At 43.0% G+C, this 27,876-nt stretch overlaps 2 protein-coding genes, 2 non-coding genes and 1 pseudogene across 6 annotated transcripts; 3 read left to right on the top strand and 2 right to left on the bottom strand.

The window, feature by feature from the left end:
- Positions 1-555: 555 nt before the first annotated feature.
- LOC112443177 (heterogeneous nuclear ribonucleoproteins A2/B1-like) lies at positions 556-1,699 on the top strand (annotated as a pseudogene).
- A 1,559-nt stretch (positions 1,700-3,258) lies between these two features.
- Positions 3,259-17,209, bottom strand: LOC132343398 (5E5 antigen-like). Its single transcript, XM_059879379.1, has 2 exons — positions 11,238-17,209; positions 3,259-4,869 (listed from the first exon to the last, which is right to left on the bottom strand). The coding sequence occupies exon 1, from the start codon at positions 17,207-17,209 to the stop codon at positions 15,989-15,991; it is 1,221 nt and encodes a 406-aa protein (XP_059735362.1). The 3' UTR covers positions 3,259-4,869; positions 11,238-15,988.
- TRNAF-GAA (transfer RNA phenylalanine (anticodon GAA)) lies at positions 5,372-5,442 on the bottom strand. The gene has a single exon. It is a non-coding gene; the product is annotated as a tRNA-Phe (tRNA).
- Positions 16,537-25,897, top strand: EIF5 (eukaryotic translation initiation factor 5). Of its 3 annotated transcripts, none has more exons than XM_005222135.5 (12): positions 16,537-16,606; positions 16,741-16,941; positions 17,971-18,250; positions 18,362-18,443; positions 18,845-19,017; positions 19,278-19,389; positions 20,450-20,589; positions 20,841-20,999; positions 21,480-21,641; positions 21,903-22,067; positions 22,369-22,503; positions 23,020-25,386. In XM_005222135.5, exons 3-12 carry the CDS (start codon positions 18,179-18,181, stop codon positions 23,107-23,109), a joined length of 1,290 nt encoding a protein of 429 aa, XP_005222192.1. In that variant the 5' UTR covers positions 16,537-16,606; positions 16,741-16,941; positions 17,971-18,178; the 3' UTR covers positions 23,110-25,386. The 3 variants fall into 3 exon arrangements, with proteins under 3 accessions (XP_005222192.1, NP_001180152.1, XP_024837390.1); NM_001193223.1 differs by having other exon boundaries at positions 16,583-16,606; positions 18,110-18,250; positions 23,020-25,897; XM_024981622.2 differs by lacking the exons at positions 16,537-16,606; positions 16,741-16,941 and adding an exon at positions 17,527-17,616.
- LOC112443329 (small nucleolar RNA SNORA28) lies at positions 19,928-20,053 on the top strand. Its single transcript, XR_003031666.1, has one exon. It is a non-coding gene; the product is annotated as a small nucleolar RNA SNORA28 (small nucleolar RNA).
- Positions 25,898-27,876: the final 1,979 nt, after the last annotated feature.

Below are 27,876 nucleotides of genomic sequence, written 5' to 3' on the forward strand. Positions count from 1 at the left end.
CTCCAGAATTCTTGCCTGGAGAATCCCATAGACAGAGGAGCCTGGAGGGCCATGTTCCATAGGGTCCAAACAGTCAGACACGACTGAAGTAACAGTATATATATGTATATATATATATATAGTATCTTCCTTATCCATTCATCTGTTGATAGATATTTAGGTTGCTTCCACGTCTTGGCTATTGTAAATAGGGGTGCATGTGTCTTTTTGAAATAGAGTTTTGTCCAGATATACACCCAGGAATGGAATTGCTGGATCATACAGCAACTCTGTTTTTAGGTTTTTAAGGAAAATTCATACTATTTTTGATAGCAGTTGCACCAACTTACAATCCCACCAACAGTTTAGGAGGGCTCTCTTTTAGAGGAGGTTTTTAAAATTAGATGTGGGCAGTAGCAGCGGCGCCGGGTCTGCAGTGGAGGTGCTCCAGCGGTGTTGTTTTGAGCGGCGGCAGTTCTCGCTACAGCGCCAGGGCAAGTCCGGTTCGTGTTCGTCCGCGGAGATCTCTCATCTCGCTCGGCTGCGGGAAATCCGGATGAAGCGACTGAGTCCGCGATGGAGAGAGAAAAGCACCAGTTCTGTAAACTCTTTATTGGTGGCTTGAGCTTTGAAACTACAGAAGAAAGTTTGAGGAACTACTACGAGCAATGGGGAAAACTTACAGATTGTGTGGTAATGAGGGATCCTGCAAGCAAAAATCAAGAGGATTTGGTTTTGTGACTTTTTCTTCCATGGCTGAAGTGGATTCAGCCATGGCCGCAAGAAGTCATTCAGTTGACGGGAGAGTGGTTGAGCTAAAACGTGCTGTTGCAAGACAGGAATCTGGAAAGCCAGGGGCTCATGTAAGTGTGAAGAAGCTGTTTGTTGGTGGAATTAAGGAAGATACTGAGGAACATCATCTTAGAGATTACTTTGAGGAATATGGAAAAATTGATACCATTGAGATAATTACTGACAGGCAGTCTGGAAAGAAAAGAGGCTTACTTTTGATGACCATGATCCTGTGGATAAGATTGTGTTGCAAAAATACTATCAATGGTTATAATGCAGAAAAGAAAGGCTTTGTCTAGACAAGAAATGCAGGAAGTCCAAAGTTCTAGAAGTGGAAGAGGAGGCAACTTTGGTTTTGGAGATTCTCGTGGTGGTGGTGGAAATTTTGGACCAGGACCAGGAAGTAACTTTAGAGGGGGATCTGATGGATATGGAAGTGGCTGTGGATTTGGGGATGGCTATAATTGGTATGGAGGGGGACCTGGAGGTGGCAATTTTGGAGGCGGCCCTGGTTATGGAGGAGGATAAGGTGGTGGAGGACTTGGATATGGCAACCAGGCTGGGGGCTACAGAGGTGGTTGTGACAACTATGGAGGAGGAAATTATGGGAGTGGAAATTACAATGATTTTGCAAATTATAACCAACAACCTTCTAACTATGGTCCAATGAAGAGTGGAAATTTTGGTGGTAGCAGGAACATTGGGAGACCATATGGTGGAGGAAGCCATGGTCCAGGAGGCAGTGGAGGAAGTGGGGGTTACGGAGGGAGAAGCAGATACTGAGCTGCTTCCTATTTGCCATGGGCTTCACTGTATAAATAGGAGAGGATGAGAGCCCAGAGGTAACAGAACAGCTTCAGGTTATCGAAATAACAATGTTAAGGAAAATCTTATCTCAGTCATGCATAAATATGCAGTGATATGGCAGAAGACACCAGAGCAGATGCAGAGAGCCATTTTGTGAATGGATTGGCTTATTTAATAACATTACCTTACTGTGGAGGAAGGATTGTAAAAAAAAAAAAAATGCCTTTGAGACAGTGTCTTAGCTGTTTAATTGTTGTTTCTTTCTAGTGGTCTTTGTATGAGTGTAGAAGCATTCCTTCTTTGATAATGTTAAATTTGTAAGTTTCAGGTGACATGTGAAACCTTTTTTAAGATTTTTCTCAAAGTTTTGAAAAGCTATTAGCCAGGATCATGGTGTAATAAAACATAACGTTTTTCCTTTAAAAAAATGTAAGTGCATGTGTAAAGAAGCTGTTGTACATTTATGATTTAATAAAATAATTCTAAAGGAAAAATAAGAGATGTGAATCCACGAGTCTATGCCTTCTATTAATAGTTTGGCAACACATGGATTAGTAAATAGTAACTGATAAGATCCTTTCTGATGTTGCTGCAACAAATCTTTTATGTCTTTTCCAATAAATAAAACCTCCAGATTATAATCCATGATCTTTAAGGATTTCATCTTCCAAGAGCTCACAGTGAAAGGGGCTAGCTACTAATTTTTCATTTTCCTTATGTGTTTTAATAAGGCCCTGACAATAATGTAATATATCCCCTTGGACTGAGGTTGGTCCATATATTCCCTCATCTAATCACAGGCCATCCTGTTAATTCTTTCAAAAGGACATGGCTCGTGCTCACCAAAAGGCATAGGTCTAAGGCCAAGAGGCTCTAGGAGAAGAGTTTTTGGCCGTGAAAGAACTGTTTCTGAAAGTTTTGCCAGTTGCAACTTGATGGTGCCACTAGTCCTTTCTACCGATGCTGAAGATGTGCACAGTGAAAAGGCCACGTAATTGGAAATGTCACATTAGATTTAATTATTTGTGCAGTAAAATGTGTTTCCCAATCACTGTGTAATTCAGAAGGACTTCCCCAGACAGGAATTATTATCTTTCCTATGACAGCATATTAAAAAGCAGAGACATTACTTTGCCAACAAAGGTCTGTCTAGTCAAGGCTGTGGTTTTTCCAGTAATCATGTATGGATGTGAGAGCTGGACTATAAAGAAAACTGAGCACTGAAGAACTGATGCTTTTGAACTGTGGTGCTGGAGAAGACTCTTGAGAGTCCCTCGGACTGCAAGGTGATCCAACTAGTCCATCCTAAAGGAGATCAGTCCTGAGTGTTCATTGGAAGGACTGATGTTGAAGCTGAAACTCCAGTACTTTGGCCACCTGATGGGAAGAGCTGACTCATTTGAAAAGACCCTGATGCTGGGAAAGACTGAAGATGGGAGGAGAAGGAGATGACAGAGGATGAGATTGTTGGATAGCATCACCGACTCAATGGACATGAGTTTGGGTAAACTCCTCCAAGAGTTGGTGACAGGGAGGCCTGGCGTGCTGCAGTCCACGGGGTCGCAGAGTCAGACACAACTGAGCGACTAAACTGAACTGAATTGAATAGCAATTTACCTACTGTTAAAGCCATTGCTCTCTTGCATGGAAAAGTGTCAAGCCAGTGTGAAAACATGAAGATCATTATGAACATATATTTATTTCTTTGAGATGGTGGCAGCTGGACAAAATCCAACTGCCATACGTCAAAGGGTCCCTTAGGAAGGGGAAAGTGGGCCTGTGACCCACAGAGTGACTTTCCTGGATTATACATAGGATGTACATTACAGCAAGCGTATACACTATGAACCAGTTGTGGGGAAAAAGCTCCTAAACATTCTTTTCCCCACAGAATCATTTTCTTAGGCACCCAGTGAGTAAAAGAATGTATATATTGGAGCCATGGCAATTGGGCTCCAGCAGGCACAACAGGTTTCCTCTCAGGTCCAAACCATATTTGTGTGACAGGGTTAAAAATTTCTCCTTTTTTATTACCACATCTGTTCTTCAGTGGCAGTTTCTTGAGCTTGCAGAAGGAAATCCTTCACTGAGTGAGCAGGGTTGACAGAGAGCGGTGGACATTCTCAACGCTGGACAGAACGATTATTTAGAGCTGCTTGCTGTCGGTGGCCGTACCAGCAAGCTGATTTCCTTTAGTTTCCATAGCCTTCGATTTCAAATGTCCTGGGGCTTTAATAGGTGGTAACTCTTTTGGTAATTGTATAGCATTTAATAACTTTGCAAGCCGTTTCCCATTATCATTGATTTATGGCTCTGTTGGGGCTTCCTTGCTGCGTAGGCTTTTCTCTAGTGGAGAGTGGGGGCTACTCTCTAGCAGCAGTGCAAGGGCTTCTCGTTGTGGTGGCTTTTCTTGTTGCCGAGCACGGGCTCTAGGGCGTGCAGGCTTCATGGCTGTGGCACGTGGGCTCAGCAGATGCGGCTCTCAGGCTCACAGTTGTGGTGCACAGGCTTAGCTGCCCCACGCCAAGTGGGATCTTCCCAGATCAGGGATCAAACAACGTCCCCTGCACTGGTGGACAGACTCTTTACCACTGAGCCACCAAGGTAGCCCTCGTTTACCATTTTTTTTTTTTGGTAGGTTGTCCCGAAGAGGTAAAAAAACCTCATTGTTGCCATAATATCCCAAAGTCACGGGCCACTCCAAATGTATAAGAATTATCAGTATAAATAGTTGCTATCTGGTCTTTAGCTAGTTGACAAGCTTGAATTAAAGCAGTTCCGGTAAACAAGAGTTTTCAATTATGTGCACGTTGGACGTTACTATATTTACAGCTTGGTGATATTCTCGTGGTGCTGGAGAACACTCCTGAGAGTCCCTTGGCCTGCAAGGAGATCCAACCAGTCCATTCTGAAGGAGATCAGCCCTGGGATTTCTTTGGAAGGAATGATGCTGAAGCTGAAACTCCAGTACTTTGGCCACCTCATGCGAAGAGTTGACTCATTGAAAAAGACTCTGATGCTGGGAGGGATTGGGGGCAGGAGGAGAAGGGGACGACAGAGGATGAGATGGCTGGATGGCATCACTGACTCGATGGACGTGAGTCTGAGTGAACTCCGGGAGTTGGTGATGGACAGGGAGGCCTGGCGTGCTGGGATTCATGGGGTCGCAAAGAGTCAGACACGATTGAGCGACTGAACTGAACTGAATATTCTTGTTCATCTTTTAAGCAGGACCCATCAGTAAACCAAATCAGACCAGCATTGTCAATGGGAGTTTCTTGTAAGTCATTCCTAGCAAGAAGATAATCCATCAATAGAACATAGTCAGTCTTTCTAGATGGTGCTAATGGTAGAGAACCCACCCACCAATGCAGGAGACACAAGAGACTTGGGTTCGATCCCTGGGTCAGGAAGATCTGGTTGAGGACACGGCAACCCACTCCAGTATTCTTGCCTGAAGAATCCCATGGACAGAGGAGCCTGGCGGGCTAGAGTCCATAGAATCACAAAGAGTCAGACACAACTGAGTGACTTAGCACACAGCAAACAGAATGCAGTCATGGTTGTTTAATCAGCAGTCCTTTCTACAGACCAAGTCTAGTGCATGACTTAGCAATGAAACAACAGGTAGAGAGAAAAGATAAATGCTTCCAGTCTGTGTGTTTGTTTAGTCACTAAATCATGTCTGATTCTTTTGCTACCCCATGGGCTGTAGACCACCAGTCTCCTCTGTCCATGGGATTTTCCAGGCAAGAATACTGGAGTGGGTTGCCATTTCCTTCTCCAGTGAATCTTCCCAACCCAGGGATCGAACCTGTGTCTCCTGCATTTCAGGCAGATTCTTTACCACTAAGCTACCTGGGAAACCCTCTAATCTGTTTACAAATGTGCAATTTACCAAATTGCTGTAAGTCATAATTAGCTTAAAGCAAAAGATCCCCTTATCTGGAAGATTAAAATTTAGTAATATTTCAGACAAAAAGTCACACAAATTTTATTTATATTTCATATTTATCAGTTCATTTAATCCAAGGTAATTAATTTTTGTTCTACTTGAGTCCAGTTTCTCCATTACTGTTTTGACTTTGCCTGATAACTGAGGAGCACAGTCACAGCGATAATTTTAAGAAGTTCGTGAGGTTTTTGTTAAGATTAGTATGATTTGCCCAATAAAGTGGGTGCCTTGATCACTGGAGATTGTGGAAAGCATAACCCTAAGTGGAAAACACAATTTCTATCAGCTTATTTGTCTCTGTGAGGGCATTAGCCTTGCAGCAAAGGAAGGCTTTAACCCCCCAAATGAAAAGCAGTGTTTGCCAGGGAGTCAGGAGGAGCCAAGCAGGCATCTTGGGTTTCCTGAAGCCCCAGCTGCTCAACTCACAGCTATCGTTACCATCTAATTTTTCTGATTTAGGAGCAGACTGTCCTAAGGACCTCAGGATGGCAGAAGTTTGACAATGAGGGGTTAATGTTCTGTAGAAGCAGGATGGACTTTATCTACATGTGCCATCATCTCTATGGTCAGTCGTCATTGCCTTGGCATGAAAGTCAGCGAGGGCATTTCCCAAATACTCGGGTTCAGTTCTTTAATGGGAGCCTCAATTTTGATGACAGATAGCATTTTATGTCAGAACATCTATGATTTCCAGGAATTTCATGTAATTTCTAAAATACATATAATACATATACTTACATAGACATAACATAAAGAAGGCTTAATGGTACGTCTTATTTGACAGTGCTTCCTACATAATTTAATCTACCAAATAAGCTTAGTTAGGTTAATATTTTTCTGAGATGACTCAGGGGCCCTATGAAGCACCTCAAAGTTAGCTGGAGGTCAAAAGAACTTTAATGAGAATTTGATATTCTAGACGTTTGTCAAAAATATCAGAAAGCTTCAAAACACTTGGTCAAATAGGATCATAGGCTACTGTGAAACAATACTTATTTACTTAACCAAAGTGACAAAAGATTTCAAAAGCAAGTACAGATCATATAAAGGCAAGGAAATTCACACCATCTGTTATCAAGAGTGGCACTGCAAGAGAATTTTGTTCTCTCAGCAGAGAGAAAACCAAATGCAGTCTTGCTTCAGCTTACCTTTAATAACACGTTTTATTTACCTAATTAAATGCAATCTAATTTTAATCAATTATGACCACATACAAAATTCTCAAGTTTTCTTTTCTATAACCTTACATCACTGCTTGTATTCATTATTTATTTGTCCTTTTTTTCCACCCAGAAACAACTCATTCTATGACAAAATTATACTCCTTTTTTTTCTCCTAAACAAAGATATTTCATTTTTTATATTTTCTGTCAACATTAGATAGACTACTTTTTTATAACTGAAATGCTTACTTTATTATTTTAGTATCTTTACTTACATAGATTATAATTTTTAAACCTTAAAAAACTTTAGTGAAAATCAGGAAGCAAGTAATTGACTCTGTCATACCAGTATTTCCTGATTAGCAAACCTAAGAATATACTCCATAACCTTTAAAAACATACCTTTTCCTCATAGCATAATTTCTCTTTTATGTGGTGTGAGACGTGTCTAATAAACCTGAATATCTTTAGTTTTTTTCTCTTGTAAGACAACAAAGTAGGTAAATGTAGACATGTTTACCAATGAAGGTTTTGGTACTTTTATCTTAATTGGAAATGATCTAGATATCAAAAAAAAATTCCCATCATCTATCCTAATTTAACAAAACTCTGGAGTTTTAAATTACCAAAAATCTGGAGGAACTACATTTAGACATCCCATAAAACATAATCATTCTTTAAGAGTTCACCTAAAACTTTTATCTCATTTATCTCTACTTCATTACTTGTGAAAATATCATCACACCAAGTTAATTTTCTTGCTGAGAAATTTTGTGACATAGATAACATGAACTTATTGACTTTCAGCAAACTTGTGCCAAGTCGCTTTAGTCATATGTGAATCTTTGAGACCCTATGGACTGTAGCCTGCCAGGCTCCTCTGGCCATGGGATTTGCCAGGCAAGAATACTGGAGTGGGTTGCTGTGCCCTCCTCCAGGCGTACAATAAAAGTTATCATACTTAATGCTGATGACCCTAAAGACATGTCTGCATTAATCAAACCCACAACTTAAACTTGTTTCCATTTATTAAAGATTAATCTTGATTAATCCTGGATCACATGATCCTTTAAGCATTTGGATTACTTTTATGTTACGTTTGCTGCTGCTGCTGCTGCTGCTGCTGCTGCTAAGTTGATTCAGTTGTGTCCGACTCTGTGCGACCCCACAGATGGCAGCCCACCAGGCTCCACCGTCCCTGGGATTCTCCAAGCAAGAACACTGGAGTGGGTTGCCATTTCCTTCTCCAATGCATGAAAGTGAAAAGTGAAAGCGAAGTCGCTCAGTCGTGTCCGACTCTTAGCAACCCCATGGACTACAGGCCACCAGGCTCCTCCATCCATGGGATTTTTCCAGGCAGAAGTACTGGAGTGGGTTGCCATTGCCTTCTCCATATGTTACATTTAGAAATACTTACTTTTTAAAAATTGAAGTATTATAGATTTATAATACTGTGTTAGTTTCTGGTATACAGGAAAGTGATTCAAAGATAGATACATACATATAGAGAGAGATATAGGTATATAGCTATAGATACAGTGTATATTCTTTTCAGATTATTTTCCATTATGGTTTATTACAAAATATTGAATATAGTTTTATGTGCTATACAATAGGACCTTGTTGCTTATCTGTTTTATATACAGCAGTATGTCTGCTAATCCCAAACTCCTAATTTATCCCTCCCCCGTTTCCCTTTTGGTACCAAAGTTTGTTTTTGATGTCTATGAAACTGTTTCAGTTCTGTAAATAAGTTCATTTGTGTTGTTTTTTCTGGATTCCACATAAGTGACATCATATGATATTTGTCTTTATCTGACTTATTTCACTTAATATACTAATCTCTAGGCCCACCCATGTTGCTGCAAATGGCATGATTTACTTTTTTTTATGGCTGAATAATGTAAGAGCTTGGGCTTCCCTGGTGGCTCAGATGGCAAAGAATCTGCCTGCAATGAAGGAGATCCAGGTTTGATCCCTGGGTCGGGAAGATCCCCTGGAGAAGGGAATGGCAACTCACTCCTGTATTCTTGCCTGGAGAAGACCATGGACAGAGGAGCCTGGCGGGCTACATACAACCCATGAGGTCGCAGAGAGCTGGACACAACAGAGCAACTAAGCACAATGTAAGAGGTCACTTTTAAGTCAATCAAATAAAGCTCTTTTACAAATTCATATTGATAATATTGTCCAGAGGTAGAAACATATCACATTCATAACATACACACAGACATACATACATCTAGATAGACACAGAGATCTCACAGTTTTCTTACTTGAATTTTAAAAGTTCTTCAGGACTTTCCTGGTGGGAATGCAGGGGACACAGGTCCAATCCCTGATCTGGGAAGACTCCACGTGCCGCAGGGCAACTAAGCCCATGCACCACAACTGCTGAGCCCACGCACCTGAGAGCCTGTGCTCTGCAGCAAGGAACCACCACAGTGAGGAGCCCACACGTTGCCGTGAAGCGTAGCCCCAGGCACAAGTAGAGAAAGCGCACACACAGCAAAGAAGACCCAACGCAGCCAAAAATTAATTAATTTTTTAAAAAGAGAAAAAGCCTCCCTCGCTTTTCTCCCCCTTTGGTTTTAGGTTCTACTCATTGAGCTAAGGCTGTAGTCTCAGGCAATGCTGCTGTTTGTATTTCAAGGACATGATAAGAGTTACAATTTTGTTTTCTCCTGGGAGCACTTCTGTTCTCTCAGGGTCAGAATTTTGAAAAGATGTTTATCAAGCCAGCTTTCTTTAGTTGTGCATGCAGAAATCAGTTTTGGAATGTCAAAAAAGCTTTATCCTGGCTATTTAGGGTTAGGAAAGTACTTATAAGTATTCTTTCCGTACAAATTGAAGAAGCCAGCCAGAGTTCCAATGGATGACTGCCTGCCCGGGTGCTGATAAGCTTTAGAAACACATTTTCCCCCCTTTTTAAAAATACTTATTGACCTATTTATTTGGTTGCTCCAGGTGTTGGTTGCAGCATGTGAGATCTAGTTCCCTGACCAAGGATCAAACCCGGGCCCACTGCATTGGGAGCAGAGAGTCTTAGCCACTGGACCACCAAGGAAGTACTCCCCCTTTTGTTTAGATTCATTTTGTTATAAAGTGCAAGTCTTAAGGGCTTCCAAGTGGCTCAGTGGTAAAGAACCTCCCTGACATTGCAGGAGACACAAGAGATACAGGTTGAAATGCAGGAAAATCCCCTGGAGTAGGAAATGGCCACTCTCTCCAGTATTCTTGCCTGGAAAATTCCATGGACAGAGGAGCCTGGCAGGCTATAGTCCATGGGGTCACCAAGAGTTGGACACGTGCATGCTGCATGGCATGAGCAAAAAAAAAAAAAAAAAATACAAGGAAACCCAGATATCAGGAACAATGTACAGAATCGCCTGAAGGGTACTGAGAAGCAGCAGGGGTGCAAGAGGCCCAGGCTTGGTACCAACTGCTGGTCCAAAGCAGAGTCTGGGTGACATTATGTGGGTTTTTCTGATATCCTGCCAACTATGCCAAGTAACTTTGACAAAAACAATCAATAAACAACTTATAATAGGTAGAGATAAGTGTTTTGTTTGAGCCAAACTCTGATTACTCTTGAGAAGCTGCTCAGGAGAAACATGGTTTTCAGCACAGTTTTATGTCTGGTCAGAGTAAAGAACATCACACAAGAATATAATCCCTCAAGGTTTCAAAAATCAAATTGGTACATACCCAGCGAGTCAGTGTGGCCTTGGCACCTGGGGAAGGAGTCTGATTATCAAAGGAGGATGTCCCCGAAAGGGAGGCATTTAATCTTTATTTTTAACAAGGACATTATTTCTGGTCAGTATGCCCTTTTCTTTAATAATTAAAGCAGATGTACAATGTATATATGTTTGATAGGCCACATAAAGGCTATTCTAGTCAGTGTAAAACTCAAAGTTAACGTGTATAAGCCAGAATGACTTCCCATACCTCAATACGTGAAAATTTCTTTTATCACTACCTTTTCTCTTTTTATTTTTTGCTTAGCAGTGTACTGAGTATGCAACTGGTACCTAACAAGTACTTGCACAATAGAATCAAACATTTTTAAAATATTGAAAACTACAGAGAATGATACATTAAACATCAATGTATCCCCATATAGAACTAACGCATTTCAATAGCCTGTAGTCTTTGTTCCAGATCTTTTCCATTACTCATGAAACACAGACAATACAGATTCAGTTGAATCTTTCTTTAGTATGTAAGTTATCTTTTTTTCTTAATCTCAAGGGCTACCACAATCATAGATGTTACGTTTACATACCTGTTATATTTAGACATTATATATTTATCATATAATGTTTTGCATATATAATAACTTGCATTTTTTTATTCTATACTTTTTGAGAAATTTAGGCATATTCCTATTATGTAAATTAACTGCCATGTAGTACTTTATTACATACATATACCTCAACTTAATTATCCTATTCTGTATTGATGGATATTTTAGAACATTTTTAATTTTAGAAACAATGATGCAATGAACATTTGCCTTATATTTCTAGAATACATACCTAGAAGTGGAATTTTTGAATTGCAGTAGTCATTGCCAGAATAATCTCCAATGTTGTTCATTAAATTTATACAACTATTGATGGTTTATAGTCATTTGCACTTTTCAAGCTGTAGTCAGAGACAATCAATACCATCTCCAAGATGTATTAATAAAAATGCTTCCCTGAAAAAGAGTAGTTCGCGCTTTTCCAAGATCTGGTCAACACCTGACGAAGCAGACTTTAACTTCTGCTGACAGGTGGGCAGAGTGGGTGCTCGGCTCTAGTAAGGCGGGATGTTTATTTTCTAGTTTTATCAACCATTTAGAGTTCTTCTTCTGTGAATCTGCTGTTGGTATTCTCGAGTTCACTTTTCAATTTGGTTGTTTGGGTTTTTTATTGATTTGTAGAAGATTCTTTGTTATGTTTTGAATATTAGTCCCTTCCTAGCTCTTTTGTCTGCGTGTGCACGTATTAAAATCTGCAAAAGTCCATTGTTTTTCTTCGTTCATTTTGTGTACGGTGACTTTTACTGAACAGGATTAAAATTTTCCATATAGTAAAACAAAAAATAAAGAAAAATGAGTGGCATAAAGAAAACGTTATCAGCTCATAGATCCCACCTCCTCTAAAGAACACAGCACTAGAGCCACCGGAATCCGACTAAAGGAGAAGCCAACTGCATGAATCTGGACACGCCAAGCAGGGTAAGTAGTCCCTACCACATGGGAAAAGCCCTAAAGCTGGGAGTCAGAACACCTGATCCCAAGAACGAGGTAAACCCTCTCTCGTTCACGAGGAGGGGGTACCGTGCATACTTGCCACCTCCCTGAGGTGTCAGGATCCCAACGAGAGAAAGCAGGCGATAGGGCTTCAGCAGCAATACAGCCTCATCAGAACTGTTAGCCTAACTCTAGTGGGTGCGGTCAGAATAAGGCAAAGTCTCTGGACAGCCAGTCTCATAACTCCGCCATTAGGCCAGGTGAGCACTGCTGCAACGCAGTCATGGGGCATCAGTTTTGTTCTTTACTTATTTTGATTCACAGACAGACTGCCTGAATCAGGGCACATGGACTATCTCAGAAGAAAGCTACTGGGACTCTGGTGTGGGGGAAAAGAGGGACCCAGACTCCAAAGTCACATGGTCCTGTGGCTCTAAGGCAACGTTTCCGGAGGCCAGCAGCTCCCACAGCACCTGGAAATCTGGTAGAAATCTAAACTCCGGGCCCACCCACACCTACTGAATCCCAGTCTGAGGAAGGCCCAGGGATCTGTGTTTTTCTGAGCTCTCCCAGGAATTCTAAAGCTCACCCCTACTTGGGAACCACTGTCTTAAGGAAAACAGGCCATGCACAGATAAGTAACATAGGAATCCTTCAAGAAATACAGAACCCAGAAGGTAATCACAGACGTTTGCTCTCAAAAACTAGTCCTAAGTGTCAAGCCTACTCCAAGTGGCAGCTTACTCAGCGAAGAATGTGCTTCCCTGGGCGTGGGTCTAGGGCTTGAATCCAAGGCCTAGGCCACAACCTGAGAGCAATCAGGGGGCTCATTGGCTGGCTCGTGGATAAACTGTTCCCAACGTGACTCCCAGCTAGAGAGGCAGTGTGTGGCAGCAATGGGAACATGTTCTCACTGGAACTTCTCTGGTGGTCTAGTGGCTAAGACTCTGCGCTCCCAATGCAAGGGGGTCTAGGTTCAATCGCTGGTTGAGGAACTAGATCCTACGTGCCACAACTAAGACGCAGTGCGACCAAACATTTTTAAAAAACATACGTTCTCTCACAGAGGTTTGCAAATGTCAGGAATCAGAATGGGAATCCAGAGTCTCAGCAGGAGAGCCGGCTGCAGGGCACCCCGTGAGCGAATGCTGTGCCCACTGCCACTAAAATCTCGGAGGAGAAGGTCCAGTTCAGTACACACACACCTTGCTTCCCTGAAGAACCCGAGGGGACCAGAAGCCACCAGTGTGGTCACTGTCCCATCCGGAGATGCTGTGTGTGACTGGGACAACCAACCCACGGGCAGGGCCTGCCTTCCAAATCGCCCTTATTTCCCTGTCATCTACTGACTCGATGCCACTTTGCACTTTTCCTTTTCTTCCCAGGAGTGACACAGGATAGACTCTGGTTGGATTATCAGTCCCCACTGACACCTGGCCTAGATACCTCCTCTTTCCCTCAGAGGCACCTGTCCCCTTCCCCAACTGAAGGTCCCTAGTCCTCAGCCAAAGTTCAGATTCCTTGTTTCTCCTCAAGGATAACTGTCCTGTCTACAAGTTACTTACCCTAAGGAAGAAGAGGGCCAAGTGAACAGGCAACTACAATAAAGTGCCGTGAATGCGCGGTTTGGGGTGGGAGTGGGGCCAGTCACAAAGGCAGGGAGACATCCTGCCCAGAGGGTCGCTGAATCCACAGAGCGGGGTAAGCTTCACTTGGGTGTCCACCAGGAAGGTATTAGCCCCTACTTGTTGACATGTGGTCTCCCTTGGCAGGGCCTGAGATGTAGGCAGGGCCTTCATCCTCTCTGCCTAGTAATCCAGGAATGTTTGCTGACATGGGTGCATTAGATTAACATGGCTCAGGACGCTAGCCCTCAACACAGCCAACGCCCTCCACTACCTCTGTACTCCCCAGATAACCTCGTTTCCTCCAGCAGCTTCGAATGTCTGCCTGCATACATTTACAGACTTGTGCTAGAAAAAGAATGATGCATACCCCCCGTAGCCCATCCTCAAGGGGGGAAGACAGGAGCTTAAGTCACAGCTAATAATGCACAGCTTTAAAAGTATGCTAGAGAGTAGAGAGAGCTGAGAGGGATGTCTTAGAAACCCAACACAGAGGGCAATGCCTTGGTCCCTTCAGTGGCCCTCAGCTCAGCACAAGGTTCCCAGGGCACACAGACTTGGTCTTGCTTAATTCATGCCAAACAGACTCACAGACACCAATAACTAAGCAATCATAAGGCCAAGTTAATAATTTACCTTTTCAGTAGCTAATCATGTTTGTCCAGGACATTCCCTGAAACGCACAGCTCAGGCACTCATTCGACAGGGATTTCATAGGCACTAAGTACCCCTATTTAGTAAACTGTGAGCACCTGGTTGGGGGAAATAATGCAGCCAAATGAGGCGGAGACCCAGAAGTGGCAGATGGAATTGTGCAATGAGCTTGGCGTCAAGCTGGAGTTCAAACACTGTGCACTATTTACTAGACAGGTGACTTGAGGAAACAATCTTCCTGAGTCTCTTTCCTCACCTGTAAATGTGCATAACAACACTCCCTCATGTGAATGCTTATATTCATCTGGAGAGGCTGTGTGGGTAATGGTGAAGAGAACAGACCCTGGGATCAGACAGATCTGGTTCTAGTTCTACCACTTACTAATATATCTAGGGCAAGCTGCTTTATTTTTTCCAGTAAGCTTCAGTTTGCTCATTTGTAAAATGGGAATAAAGACTCCTCAGAGGCAAAGAAGTAAGTGAAATAGTGTATTCAAAGGACTTAGAAAATTCTAGGTTATGAAAAACATTCAACAAATGGTATGTTTGAGATTTTTAAAAATTGTCCATGATTAGATACAATGAATGACACATGTACTAATTAAAATTAGTACAAACTTCAATGAAATAAAATACGGGGCCATCAAACATGATCCAAAAAAAGTGATCACTTTGTATTTAGTTATTAAAAAACTCTTTAAGGAAGCAGGCCTCTAGCCTCAGACTAGTTTCATGCTCATAAACTAGTTTCTAAAATAGTGTCATTTGTGTGCAGTCATGCAAAAACTCCAAAGTTTCAATACTGCTAAGTCATGCCTCAGCGTGAACCAGAGAAGCATGTCTGGATTTATCTATCCAGTTTGTGTGACCAGAACCCTGGTATCCATAAAGCATTATGCATTTGGTTTAACAATTATGTACCAAAGTATACACCGTGTGATTATAATAAAAGCCCCTGCAGCAAGGGACAGATCACTTCTCTCAATTCTGGATCATCCATTTTATTTATTCTCTCCCTTTTATTTATTTTTCCCACTGACCCTGTCGGGTTTTAAATGATTTATAAAGCTTATAAAACCTTGCAAGAGTAATCTTGAACTTTGATTTTAAAAATCAACATTTTTCAATCCTAACCTTGCAAATTTGAATGGTGTAAATCAAAGGTCAGCCCCTTATCCAACTCACCCTGTCCTCAGCAACACTGCTACTTCATCCAGATCCGGGAAACCACACAGCTGCCCAGGACACTGCTCCAACCGCCCGGTTATTTGGCTCTTACTCTATTATAATCAAGTATGTTTTCACATTTAAAGGTGGACTCTGCATTTTTACAGTCGCAACCGAAATTTTACACAAAATAAAAGTATCTGAAAGAATGAGAGTTTCTGTAATCACCAAAACTAAAATTTGAGAAGCTCCTGGTAAACTGTAATCGTTTGCAAGTGAATACACTGGAACTGGAACCTCACTAGTACACCCACTTTGATCTCTGCTTTGCCCAGCAAGGAGGTCACAATTCGGAAACACTGCGGGGGATGATTCCACGAACGGTAAGGTGATGTGAGGCTTATTTTGAGCAGTGATGGTAGAGCACGAGAACGTGGAGACATTCCCCCCGCCAAGATCACTTCCAGGAGGTCCAGGGGTTAAGAATTACTTTCATGTTTTCCTCTTTAGAAAACATGTGGACAAGAGACACCAGTCAAGCTTGGCCTGCAGACCGGGCGCCGGGGAAGGGGCGAGGCGGACGGTTGAATCACGATCGCCGCGACTACGCACACCTGAGCTTCGGAGGATAAAAGGCGGCACGTGGGACGAAAGACCCAGAGCCTCCAAGCTTCGCTCTCTGCCCAGGCCTAGAGAACTGTGGAAGAAAAGCAACTTCTTTCTTAAGACTGGAGGACGAGGGTCCCCGGAAAAGGAGGGACAGAGAGGAGCCCCCGAGAGTTCCCACACCCATCTCGGGAACACCTGAGGAAACGCGGCCTCGGGAGCCGCGACGCAGCCAGCGGGGGAGGGGGAGGACCAACCGCCATCTTCCCCGGCGCCCAAACCGACAAAGCACAGTGTAGCGGCAGATCTCCGCCGCCGAGGCCCGCCCACTCTCGCGAGACCGCAAAGGCCTCTGGGAAAAGCGGGGGAGGGGAGAGCGAGAGAAGGAAGCCGGGACGCGGGGCTGGGGGCGGGCGGAGGCGGCGAGTGGAGCCTCAGGAAGCAGAAAGGGCGGGGAAAAACGCGACAGACGCGGCATGCAGGCCAATGACGAGCGAGCTCGGGCGGACCGCCAGCCAATGGGCTGTGCGGCTTGGCGCGGGGGGCGGGCGCTGGGGCCGAGGGTAGCTTGAGCGCGGCGGCGGCGTTGTTCAGTCTGAGCGAGAACATTCCAGAGGTGAGTCCGGTGGAGGGGCGGCAGCCCCGCGCCCCCTCCCCCGTCTTCCCCGCCCCCTCGACCCCCGCGGGCCGCTGGCTGGCGGGGAAGGCGCCCCGTCGCCCGCAGCTCACTGCGCCGTCTCTCCGCACCAGGTCGCCAGGCCCCGGGCGCTGAAGGGTGTGGACCCCGGACGTCGCTGGGACAGCCCCTCCCCGCTGCTCGGCGGCGCCTGGCCCGGCCGCTGCTCGCTGCGCTGCCTCCGCCGCCGCTCCTCGGACTCGGGTTCGCGCGCCTCACTTCATCCCAGTCCCGGGCGAGCAGCGTTGGGTTTATGTCTTTATTTGACGAAAACGGTGAGTCGGCGAGCGGGCGGGCTCGGGCCGGTGGGGAGATGGCGGCCGCACAAGATGGCGGCGCGCCGCGTGACCCGCGCGCGCGCGTGTGTGTGTGTGAGCGCGCGCGTGTGTGTGAGTGTGTGGCGCAGTTCGGCGGGCGGCGGGGCCGGCCTCCGCGTCCCCTCCTCGCCGCACCCCGCTCTCCCCCACCCCCGCCGCGGCCTCCCGGGAGCGCGCCGCGCGGCCCCGCCGCCGCCCGGGGCTGACTCAGGCCTAATTGCTGCATTTATGAGTCATCGCCGCGGCGGGGCGGGGCGGGGCCGGCGCCCCTCGGCCGGTTTCGCTTCCCCCGGCGGAGAGGCGGCCCTGCGTCCGCGGCGAGAGCCCCGGGCGGCGCACATGGCGGAGCTGCCGTGGAAGCTGGCGATGTCGCGCCGGCGCCACGCTCGCCTTGCGGGGGCCGCCGGATCAGCCCTGACAGCTGGGGGCGGGCGCGAAGGGGGCCGGGGTGTTTGCGTGGAGAAGGGAAAGGGGGCCACACTCCCCGCGCGCCAGTCCGGCGAGATCATGCTCCGCAGGCGTAGTTACCGAAGTGTGGCTCTGAAGTAAGCGCTCGCTGCCAAAGGCTTCGACCTCGAAGAACAGCTGCACAGCCTGCCGTCCTGGAGTGATGTTGATGTGTCTGAGAAGTTTGTGGGTACCACAGTCTGGGTTGGTGGGGGCGGGGTAGGTCTGGGTTGGTCCTTCGGTTAAAATACGGCCAACCCGCGGAAGCAAGCCGTCGACGTGATGACTGGTCTGATGAAAAGCTGATGCAGCGTAATTTGTCTTGTTTCAGTCAGGCACCGACCAAAGTCACATCTTCGTCAAAATGAAGGCTTTTTGTTGCTACAGGTGTCCCGAGTTACATGAGACTAGTAGCTGTTCTTTGTACATAAACTCATGTTTTTAACGTAGGGGAAGTAGGCGTAATTATACAGAACGGACACGGAGGGATTTCGTTGCAGGAGTTGTTAAACGTGGGGGTTGGTTTGTTTTCTCTTTCAGAGCTGTTGCGCAGCCATTGGTACCTGTATTGGGGAAACATAGCATACAAGCAAGAAGCTTACAGCCTCAGTGGCGAAAAATTTTTCATGTCAGAGACCGAGAACTCTTGCAGTCGTTTATGTCATCCCTTCTTCTCCAGACAGAGGATACCAAAAAATTGCAATCAAAGATCTCTTCATCTTATTGATAAAGTCACTAATAAGCCAAAATGTCTGTCAACGTCAACCGCAGCGTGTCAGACCAGTTCTATCGCTACAAGATGCCCCGTCTGATTGCCAAGGTAATACTAAATTTTCATTTTAGTAGCAAGTTCTCTGCTTTTTTCATGGGTTGTTAAAGGTTGCTTCTCCCAGTGTGGACAATGCAAAATTAAAATTTTTACTTCCTTTAGGTTGAGGGCAAAGGAAATGGAATCAAGACAGTTATAGTCAACATGGTTGACGTAGCGAAAGCGCTTAATCGGCCTCCAACGTGTAAGTAATGCCTCTTAAAAGGAGTCTGAGAACGCATTTTATTGACATAATTGTGATGCTCTCGGTCTGCAAATCTTGCCTGAATTGAGTTAGCTTTTGAGTTAAGTGGAAACTTGGATTTAAAACTGATTGATAGCATTAGTATATAAAATTACCAGGGCAACACTTTTTTAATCTTTTCCATTTAAAAAGTGATAATTCTATAAATGAGGGTGAGTAGCCAAAGAGTTCTAGAGTAGGAAATGGCAACCCATTGTAGTATTCTTGCCTGGGAAATCCCATGGACAGAGGACTCTTGTAGGCTACAGTCCATGGGGTCAAAAAAAGTCAGACATGACTTGAGTGACTCAGCACTCATCCAAAGATTAGTTAACTGTAATAAATTTTTTCCCCCCAAATAGATCCCACCAAATATTTTGGTTGTGAGCTGGGAGCACAGACCCAGTTTGATGTTAAGAATGACCGTTACATTGTCAATGGATCTCATGAGGCGAATAAGCTGCAAGACATGTTGGATGGATTCATTAAAAAATTTGTTCTCTGTCCTGAGTGTGAGAATCCTGAAACAGATCTGGTGAGTGCCTTTGAGGTTCTTGTCAATAGGAGAAAAACTGTATTTCTGTGATGTCACCAAATCATGTTTCCAAGAAGGCAGAGCAGACTTACATAAATTGCAAAACCTCAAATTTTATTGATGTTTCCATACTGACCTTATGTTAAAAAAAATTCTTTTGATGTTAAACTGGGTTTAGGTGGCTTTTGATGGTTAGTTTCACACTGTTTTTGAATTTTCATCATGTGTTAATGGATGACATATTTTTTCTTTTTTGACAGCATGTCAATCCAAAGAAGCAAACAATAGGTAATTCTTGTAAAGCCTGTGGCTATCGAGGCATGCTTGACACACATCATAAACTCTGCACATTCATTCTCAAAAACCCACCTGGTAAGTGCTTATGATGAACTTCTAAAACCTTAATGTGAAGCAACTGATTGTTGAAAACTGTGGAAGTGTCTTTACCACTATATAGAATAAGGTTAATCCTTGAACACCCCTGCAAGTGAAAGTTTGCTTATAACAATAAGGTCAGCCCTGTGTATACAAGGATCAACCAACCAACAGTGAATAGTGTAGTACTGTGGTATGTAATTATTGGAGGGGGGGGGAAACTCCATGTAAATGGATCTGTGTGGTTTCAACTTACGTTCAAAGGTCAACTGTTGAATAAACCTGCTGTTGTATGTACTACTAAAGGTTAAGTACAGGCTACCATTAAACTCAACCATATCCTCAGTTTTTAAGACATCTTAGGATGTATGAAATATTGGACAAATTGTGATGGGGTCATAGTAAAAGATCTACCTCTGGAATTGTTTAGTCGCTAGTTGAGTCTGACTCTTTGCAACCCCACGGACTGCTTCTGGAATACTCGTTTGTACATGAGGGCCTTGGCTCAGTAGGCCGAAGTGGCTTTAGAGCATGCAAGCAACACTCTGTGGCAGATAACCAAAATTGTCTGACACAATTTGAGCTTGCTATAACAAGAAAGTCTAACCTATTCCGGTGTTCTCTTTTCTGTGAGACTAGCCGTTATATAGACTTAAACACTGTTCCAGTTTTTGGCTGAAGCATAGTTGAGAATACCTTTGTTTATCAGTTTATGAGGAGTGGAAAGAGAGGGCCATGAGTGCCCACTTTTAACTTGAAGTACTTGATCCACTGAGGTGTCACCTTGTGGTCTTTATTTCATTGTTCAGTCGCTACGTGGTGTCCAACTCTTAATTTTACTAAAACAGCTAACATCTTTGATATTTACTGGCTTTTCTTTCTTAGACTTAGTCGATTACCTATGAAACACAGTAAATGAATTTGATTTATGAACCCTTATAGAATTACAGGTAGCATTTTCTGTGGTTTTCTGAGGGGAGGGTTTTAAATGTTAATGGTGGCAATAAGGTGTAATTAACTCATGGTACTCAACTTTCTTTCTTTTTTATCTGTGTAGAGAATAGTGATAGTAGTACAGGAAAAAAAGAAAAGGAAAAGAAAAATAGAAAGGGCAAAGACAAGGAAAATGGCTCCGTTTCCAGCAGTGAGACACCCCCACCACCACCAAATGAGATCAGTCCTCCTCCACATGCTGTGGTGAGTGCAAGGTTTGAGGGGTGGTGGGCACTAAAATGGTGTAAAATGTGACCTTTGGTTGAGGTGGGCAGAAACAAACTGCTTTTCTGTGAACAATGCACCAGTACATTGGGTTCCAGGTGCTTATTGGTTGATTAAATAGAAATTTAGTGAGAAAATGATAATTTCACTAGAAATCTGGATTTTTTTTTTTTTTTTTTTTACACCTTTAAGGTCTCTTTTTGGCCAAGCATTTTTGTTATTAAAAACAGGAAGAAGAAGAGGATGACGACTGGGGGGAGGATACAACAGAGGAAGCTCAAAGGCGCAGAATGGATGAAATCAGTGACCATGCAAAAGTTTTAACCCTCAGTGACGATTTGGAAAGGACTGTTGAAGAGCGGGTCAATATCCTGTTTGATTTTGTTAAGGTAAAAACATTTTGTTGATCAGTAAGTCAGCTTCTACCTAGCCTTGAGCTTTTGCTAGATATTTATTACCTTAAGTTGTTTGTTCAAAAAATTTCTGAGGGTGGTTCCAGGCACTGTTTTTGGCAGGTGTGTATTATTTAGAAGTTGTAGAATCTTCAGTTAGGTAAGGGAAAGGTTCATCAGAGCAGAGACTATGGTGCTGTGCTTAGTCACTCAGTCGTGTGCAACTCTTTTGCGACCCCATGGACTATAGCCTTCCAGACTCTGTGGAATTGTCCAGGCCTGAGTGGGTAACCGTTTACTTTTCCAGGGGATCTTCCCAACCCAGGGATCGAACCCATGTGCAGGATCCTGCATTGCAGGCAGATTGTTTACCATCTGAGCTACCAAGGAAGTCCCTGGGGATAAGAATGAGAGTCCCTCCATCTCACTGAATTGCTTCTTTTGTTTTGTTTTTAACGTGCTTCCTTTTATTTGCAGAAAAAGAAAGAAGAAGGTATTATTGACTCATCTGACAAAGAGATTGTAGCTGAAGCAGAAAGACTGGATGTAAAAGCCATGGGCCCTCTTGTTTTGACTGAAGTTCTTTTTAATGAGAAAATTAGAGAACAAATTAAGAAATATAGGCGCCATTTCTTACGAGTAAGCAAATTGTTCTGTGTTCATAGTGAGATTTGCAGATGTGTGACCTTGGAAACAACATTTTAAGCTCCCGTTTATTCTGTCATCCTGAAAAAATGGAAATAACTGACCTACCTTAACAAGCATGAGAGTATCTGGAAAATGCTACATGTGGTCCCGTATACGTGAAGTAAATTAGAAATCTTTAAGCATTGACTTCTTACTGTTATAGGGCCGTTACATCTAAGAAAGCTTGTTAACGCCAAGAATATCTATTTGCAGTTTTGTCACAACAACAAAAAAGCTCAGCGGTACCTTCTTCATGGTTTGGAGTGTGTGGTAGCAATGCATCAAGCTCAGCTCATTTCCAAGATTCCACATATCTTGAAGGAGATGTATGACGCAGACCTTTTGGAGGAAGAGGTCATCATTAGCTGGTCGGAAAAGGTGGGGAATATATTGATGAGCTCTAAAAGATTAGAAGGATTGGGGCTTTTTTGGAAAAAGTTTTCTAACGCCTAGTCTCTACTTGCTTGACTGGTATAATCTGTAGGGTGATCCCCACCATGGTAGCTTCTAGTAACGACCAAAGAAAATCTTTTCCTCTTTGCTGAATACGTTTAATCTGTTGAGAGTTTGAGATTAATATGTGTGCCAGTCTCCTCAAAGGATGGGTATAGACAATTATGTATAACTCAAGTTAACTGTTAAGTAGTTTGAACTAAAAATTTTACTAAACGTTTTTTAGACCTCTAAGAAATATGTCTCAAAAGAGCTTGCCAAAGAGATTCGTGTCAAAGCGGAACCTTTTATAAAATGGTTGAAGGAAGCAGAGGAAGAATCTTCCGGTGGTGAAGATGATGATGAAGATGAGAATATTGAGGTAAACGCTGGGGAAATTGTTAAATACCATGTTAGTGGTAAGTGTTTGAGAACTATAAAATGCCAATATTAGATAGTTGCAAATTAAACATAATTAGGAAGGGAATTACATTAATAGAAAAGGTGCTAGAAATCTCTCCTACCCCCGGACATCATGATTTCAAATAAATACTGTGTGGGTTCTCAGAGGGTTTTGTTTCACCTCAGTTATATAGGGGTCTATAAATGCAGAGTGTTAACTTAGTTTTTACATAAATTTAAAATTTTTCATGAACAAATGCTATTTCTAGGTAGTTTTTCTCCTTTGTTGACCACTCAGAGGGTTTTGTTTCACCTCAGTTATATAGGGGTCTATAAATGCAGAGTGTTAACTTAGTTTATACATAAATTTAAAATTTTTCATGAACAAATGGCTATTTCTAGGTAGTTTTTCTCCTTTGTTGACCACTGACTATTGTTTTTATGAGCAGTTTTACAGGGATAAAAGTTTACAATGAAAAATCTTCTGTTTTACCAGGTGGTGTATTCAAAGACTGCCAGTGTACCGAAAGTTGAAGCTGTAAAGTCTGACAACAAAGATGATGACATTGATATTGATGCCATTTAAAGGGGTGGGTGCAGCCCAGCTTAACAATGTAATGCTGAGAATCTTTTTGCATCATTGGCCAGAAGTGCAACATGAATGTGCAAAAGCTAAAATGGCTTAACATCATGCTACACTTTTCTACTAAAAATGTATTGCTGTGAGTGGTCTGTATTTAAACCCAACAAGACATCTAGGGAGTCCATACACATATCAGTGAGCAGGTATAGTTTGCTTATTTATAGCATGTTTCTTTTTGAAAAATTAGTGGTGGACACATTTGGATCACATTTATACAGTTCTAAAAAATAAAGATTTGATTTTGGTCATTCTTCAGATTTTTGACTCTGAATGACTTAAGTAAGCTGAAATAATCGGCTCCTTGAAAAATGTTGTACCATCATTTAACCTGATAGGATTGTTGGAGCCTGTTAGATATTAGGTGCCGAGACTTTAATGAGGTCCTTTAGCAGAATGTGAACATAAACTTACAAATACCTTACTCAGTCATTAGGGAATACATAGTGCTTTTTAAGTCTTACCTCTGGTCCCTGAAATTGGCATCTGATGATGTGTGTGCTTCCCGTGCCGAGGTGGACAGATGATCAAATGGCAGTGCAGCACCTTTATCTCACCAAGAAGCGAAAATGACCTGAGTGTCCTATAAACTTAAGAGCAGGTTTTGAAACTTGAATTGTGTTTGTTTTTTAAAAGTCTATACTTGCCCCAAATTGTAGTCTTGAAGTCGTATGCATTGCACGTTGGATGAGCCAGGGGAATTATTACATTAACATAAAAGCATTTTATTATGTGTATGTAGCTGTTGCTTTATACTGAGAAAATGGAAATTTGGGGGAGTGATTAAATACTAACAATCTCTGATTTTATTTGAGGGAAACAGGAAAAGATGAAATTGATCTCAAGCAAAAACTGAGCGTTAACTTCTCAGCATTTACTCTTGATTCAAATTACAGTTTCAGAATACTTAGACATACTGTATCTTTTGTTTAGTGTGAATTTTTCCCTGGATACTATGGTTCTTTTATTTTTGCATTTGGATACGTAACTTATGCTTTTTCGGTTTTTGTTGCTATCTTGCCAAAATAAGTATTAACTGTGTCTCAAACTCCCTGCTACAGCCCCCCAAAAATGTGTTATTTAAAAGAAGAAAAAAAGCTAAAAGCATGTTTCTAAATCATAGCCTATATTTTGGTGTAAGACTTGGTGTGTTTTTATTTCATACTGAATATAGTGAGATACCCAAGAAGACTGGTGATGGCAACGAGGGCCTGACCCAGCCCATCCTGGGCTTTAGATTTGGGAATAACATCATTGGGAATTGCTTGCCCAATTTGCTGATCTAAACTCACTTGATAGAAGGGCTTATGAGAATATCTTAGAAGTCTTGAAGGTACAAATTTACACAGAACATACAGTGTGGGAATCAAATGCATGGAGTGAACTTTGCTTGGAACACTGGCTTACATCATTCATCTCTTTGTGATCCATCTCATAGATTACAAGATGTTAACAAATGTATGTAAGTTTTTTTCACATTGAAATTATACAATCTGGTATAATAAAACCTTGTTAGCTTGATACTTTAAGGAAAAACACTGGCATTCTCACTGGGGAGATACAAAGTGGTCTCCAGCTGCCTTTTTTTTTTTTTTTTTTAATTTTGAGATTAAAGGAGAGTCATATGTCTATGTGGAGGGAATGTGCTTTGTCACACCAAAGATAAGAGGCTTTTGTAAATTCACATCTTACCTAGGTGTTAAATTTCTTGCCATTTTCTGAAATTTTGGGGAGTACCAAGTTGCATTCAGGATACCCATTATCAAGCTAATGAGGTTCTGTTATAGAAGGGTTTTTTCCCTTTTTTCCTCCTCTCCCCCGCCCCTCTTAAATCTGAAGGAAAACGTTCAGGGCTTCTAAAACACTAAAGAGAAAATTTTGGCTTAGACCAGTGTTCAGTCTAGTGCCAAACTTAAAATGGGATTCAAATCCACATAGTAAGGAATTTATTCATAGTAGCTATCCTGGTAGAGTGATCTTTCACTTTGCTCTATTCAACTGTCTTAAAATTTCCTGTTTCAAACAGCTGTTATTTGATTAAAACAATGTTAAAATTATTTTTGTCTCTGCTTTAATATTAATCTGAATTTTTGTTTATAAAGTTGGAGAATTGAGAACTCCCTTTTGGTAGCTGTTGCTTCAAATTTGTGTTGGATGTTTCTTTGTGCCGTTGTGTCCCTACTCAGAAAACCCATGTTGCTAATTAAAATGGCTTTCCTTAGATCTTGTGTTCCTAATCTGTATCTCAAATTGATTAGAAACTGAAAAAATCTGCCTTCATCTGATTTCTTAGTTGATGAGTGACTTTAGCTGGGTCAAGTATGCAGTTAAATAACTGGGTATAGCATTTCTCTTTAGTTAAGAAAGGAATGTTTCTAAAATTCTCTGAGGTTAATGAACTTGTAAGGTGCTATGTGGGGTCCTAAAGGTTTGAGAGAAGTGGTGGTCTCTGAAATCCGGTGTGTTCCACGTGCAGCTGTGTTAGGATTGCTCCCCACTGTTTACTGTAATACACTAAGCCTTTGACCTGGACAAAAACAACCAAAGGGTACTGGTGTGGATGAGCCTTCTACATTTTGTGTGTTAGCTCAATCTTTGTGGTATCTGAGATGTATTACCCTGTGGTCACTCGACTAGCCTGGCTGCTGTGTCTTGTAGGGCTTAAATAACATGTTTAAAACCCAAACAAGATTCTGTTGGAATCTACTTAAATTTTAAGTAAATTTTACTTTTAATGAAACCAAACTCTTAAGGGTTTAAATTTTTGTTACCATGCAAACCTTATCCAAGGAACTCTCGATTGCTCTGACCTGCCAGTATTCCAAGAGTAGCTCCAAAATGCCAGTTTGTCCAGTTTCTGCATTGTCAGTTTCAGTGGTTGTACAAATTTCAGTTATACATGACCATTCCAAAGGTTCAGAGTGCTCTCAGTACCAGGAACAGTATAGCACTGGAATCTCTCTGCCTCTCGCACTGTTGTGTGGTTTGTGTTCCGTGTTTCCTAAACTGAGTTACGCTTACATCTTCTGTATCCCCGGTACCCTGTACAGACCATTCCACAAATGACACTTCTTAAAGACCTGCTGAAGTTGTTACGGTGACTGTGCACAGCCTCCAGAATTTGTCCTTTTGAGCCCTTTGTTCATAGGAGATTGGGAGCGCAAGTGCAGAGTTCTTTCTTCTAGCCCCAGCCCGATAAAGAGGTCTTCAGAAATTGCCAGTTCTTTATTGTTCAGTTGCTGTTATGTCCAACTCTGCAACACTCAGGGCTGTAGCACACCAGGCTTTCCTGTGCTTCACTATCCGAAGTTTGCTCAATTTCACGTCCATTGAAATTGGTGATGGCATTCAACCATCTCGTTCTTCGCCGCCCTCTTTGACCTTCAGTCATTCCCACCATCAGGGTCTTCTACATTGAGTCAGCTCTTCACATCAGATGGCCAGAATACTGTAGTTTCAGTACCAGTGCTTCCAGTGCCAACCTTGCACCCTACCTGTACTGGCCTGCACTCACACTTGCTCCAACTTTGGCTGTAACTTTAAGATTTACTTAATGGCCGCAGTTGGTCTTCATTGCTGCATGTGGTCTTTCTCTAGTGCCAAGTGGGCTCTGGTGCACAGGCTTCACTAACTGGCAGCATGTGGGCTCAGTAGTTCTGGAGCATGGTCTTAGTTACTCCTTGCCATGTGGCATCTTCCCAGACCAGGGATTGAACCCAAGTCCCTAGCATTGGCAGGTAGGTTCTTTACCACTCAGCCACCAGGACCGCTGTGCCCACTTCACACAGGACAGGGATGGAACTCTGGAGGAGGGAGGAAATGATTGAGACTTTGAGGAATGTCTTTTAAGAGGTAGCATTTCAAAGAGTATTTTGCCTGGTAGAAGTAAGCAGGGGAGCACTAATGAAAAGTAGAAGCTCCTCTTAGCTGAATGCAGTGCATGGTGGTGGTGAGGCGGGAGGAGAGGACAGGATTGACCTGGAAGCTGAGCTCCAGAGGGCTGAATGTCTACAAGTTGCAGGAATGGAATTGCATTTGTATCCTGCCAGGAGTGCTAAGCCACTGTGGGAATGGAGAGGTGTGGAATGGAGATCTATATCCCATGGCTCACAAAACCAGCAACTGCCTCAAGGGTAGACTGGTCAGATGAGGATGCACATTGCCTCAGGAAGGCTGGGGTCCCCAAGCAACGTGTCTGTTCTAAGGGCATAGTGTCAAGTTGGAAGGATTAACAACCCCAAACCCCTGTCCCATCTGCAGCAGAATCTGAAAGTGCAGGAGTATTGGAATTTTCCCTTGAGACAAAGATATCCTGTTTGGGGTAAGGGCAGCACCCAGGAGGGGGTTCCAGGAGGTTTCAGAGCCTGAGTGAACATGGTTCTCCGGTTAGGACCTTCAGGTCGAGAGCAGCCATCAAGTGGTTGCAGGGTTGGATTCCTCACAGAGCAAAGGAAGAGTTTCAGATGTGATCAGCAATCACGTGTAGTCAAGTTCATTTGGTGACAACCCAAAGTCATGTGGAGAAGGCAATGGCACCCCACTCCAGTACTCTTGCCTGGAAAATCCCATGGATGGAGGAGTCTGGTAGGCTGCAGTCCATGGGATCACTGAGAGTCGGACACGACTGAGCGACTTCACTTTCACTTGTTACTTGCATGCATTGGAGAAGGAAATGGCAACCCACTCCAGTGTTCTTGCCTGGAGAATCCCAGG

The sequence above is a fragment of the Bos taurus genome, chromosome 21, assembly GCF_002263795.3.
Source record: "Bos taurus isolate L1 Dominette 01449 registration number 42190680 breed Hereford chromosome 21, ARS-UCD2.0, whole genome shotgun sequence".
NCBI classification, from domain to species: Eukaryota; Metazoa; Chordata; class Mammalia; order Artiodactyla; family Bovidae; genus Bos; species Bos taurus.

Bases quoted from the DNA above. Each gene is read 5' to 3' on its own strand.
- LOC132343398 (XM_059879379.1), bottom strand. From the start codon at position 17,209: ATGCAGCAATTAGGCCTGAGTCAGCCCCGGGCGGCGGCGGGGCCGCGC.
- EIF5 (XM_005222135.5), top strand. From the start codon at position 18,179: ATGTCTGTCAACGTCAACCGCAGCGTGTCAGACCAGTTCTATCGCTAC. The intron at 18,444-18,844 runs GTAAGTAATGCC...CCCCCCAAATAG, and splicing joins GCTTAATCGGCCTCCAACGT to ATCCCACCAAATATTTTGGT. The intron at 21,642-21,902 runs GTAAGCAAATTG...ATCTATTTGCAG, and splicing joins ATAGGCGCCATTTCTTACGA to TTTTGTCACAACAACAAAAA.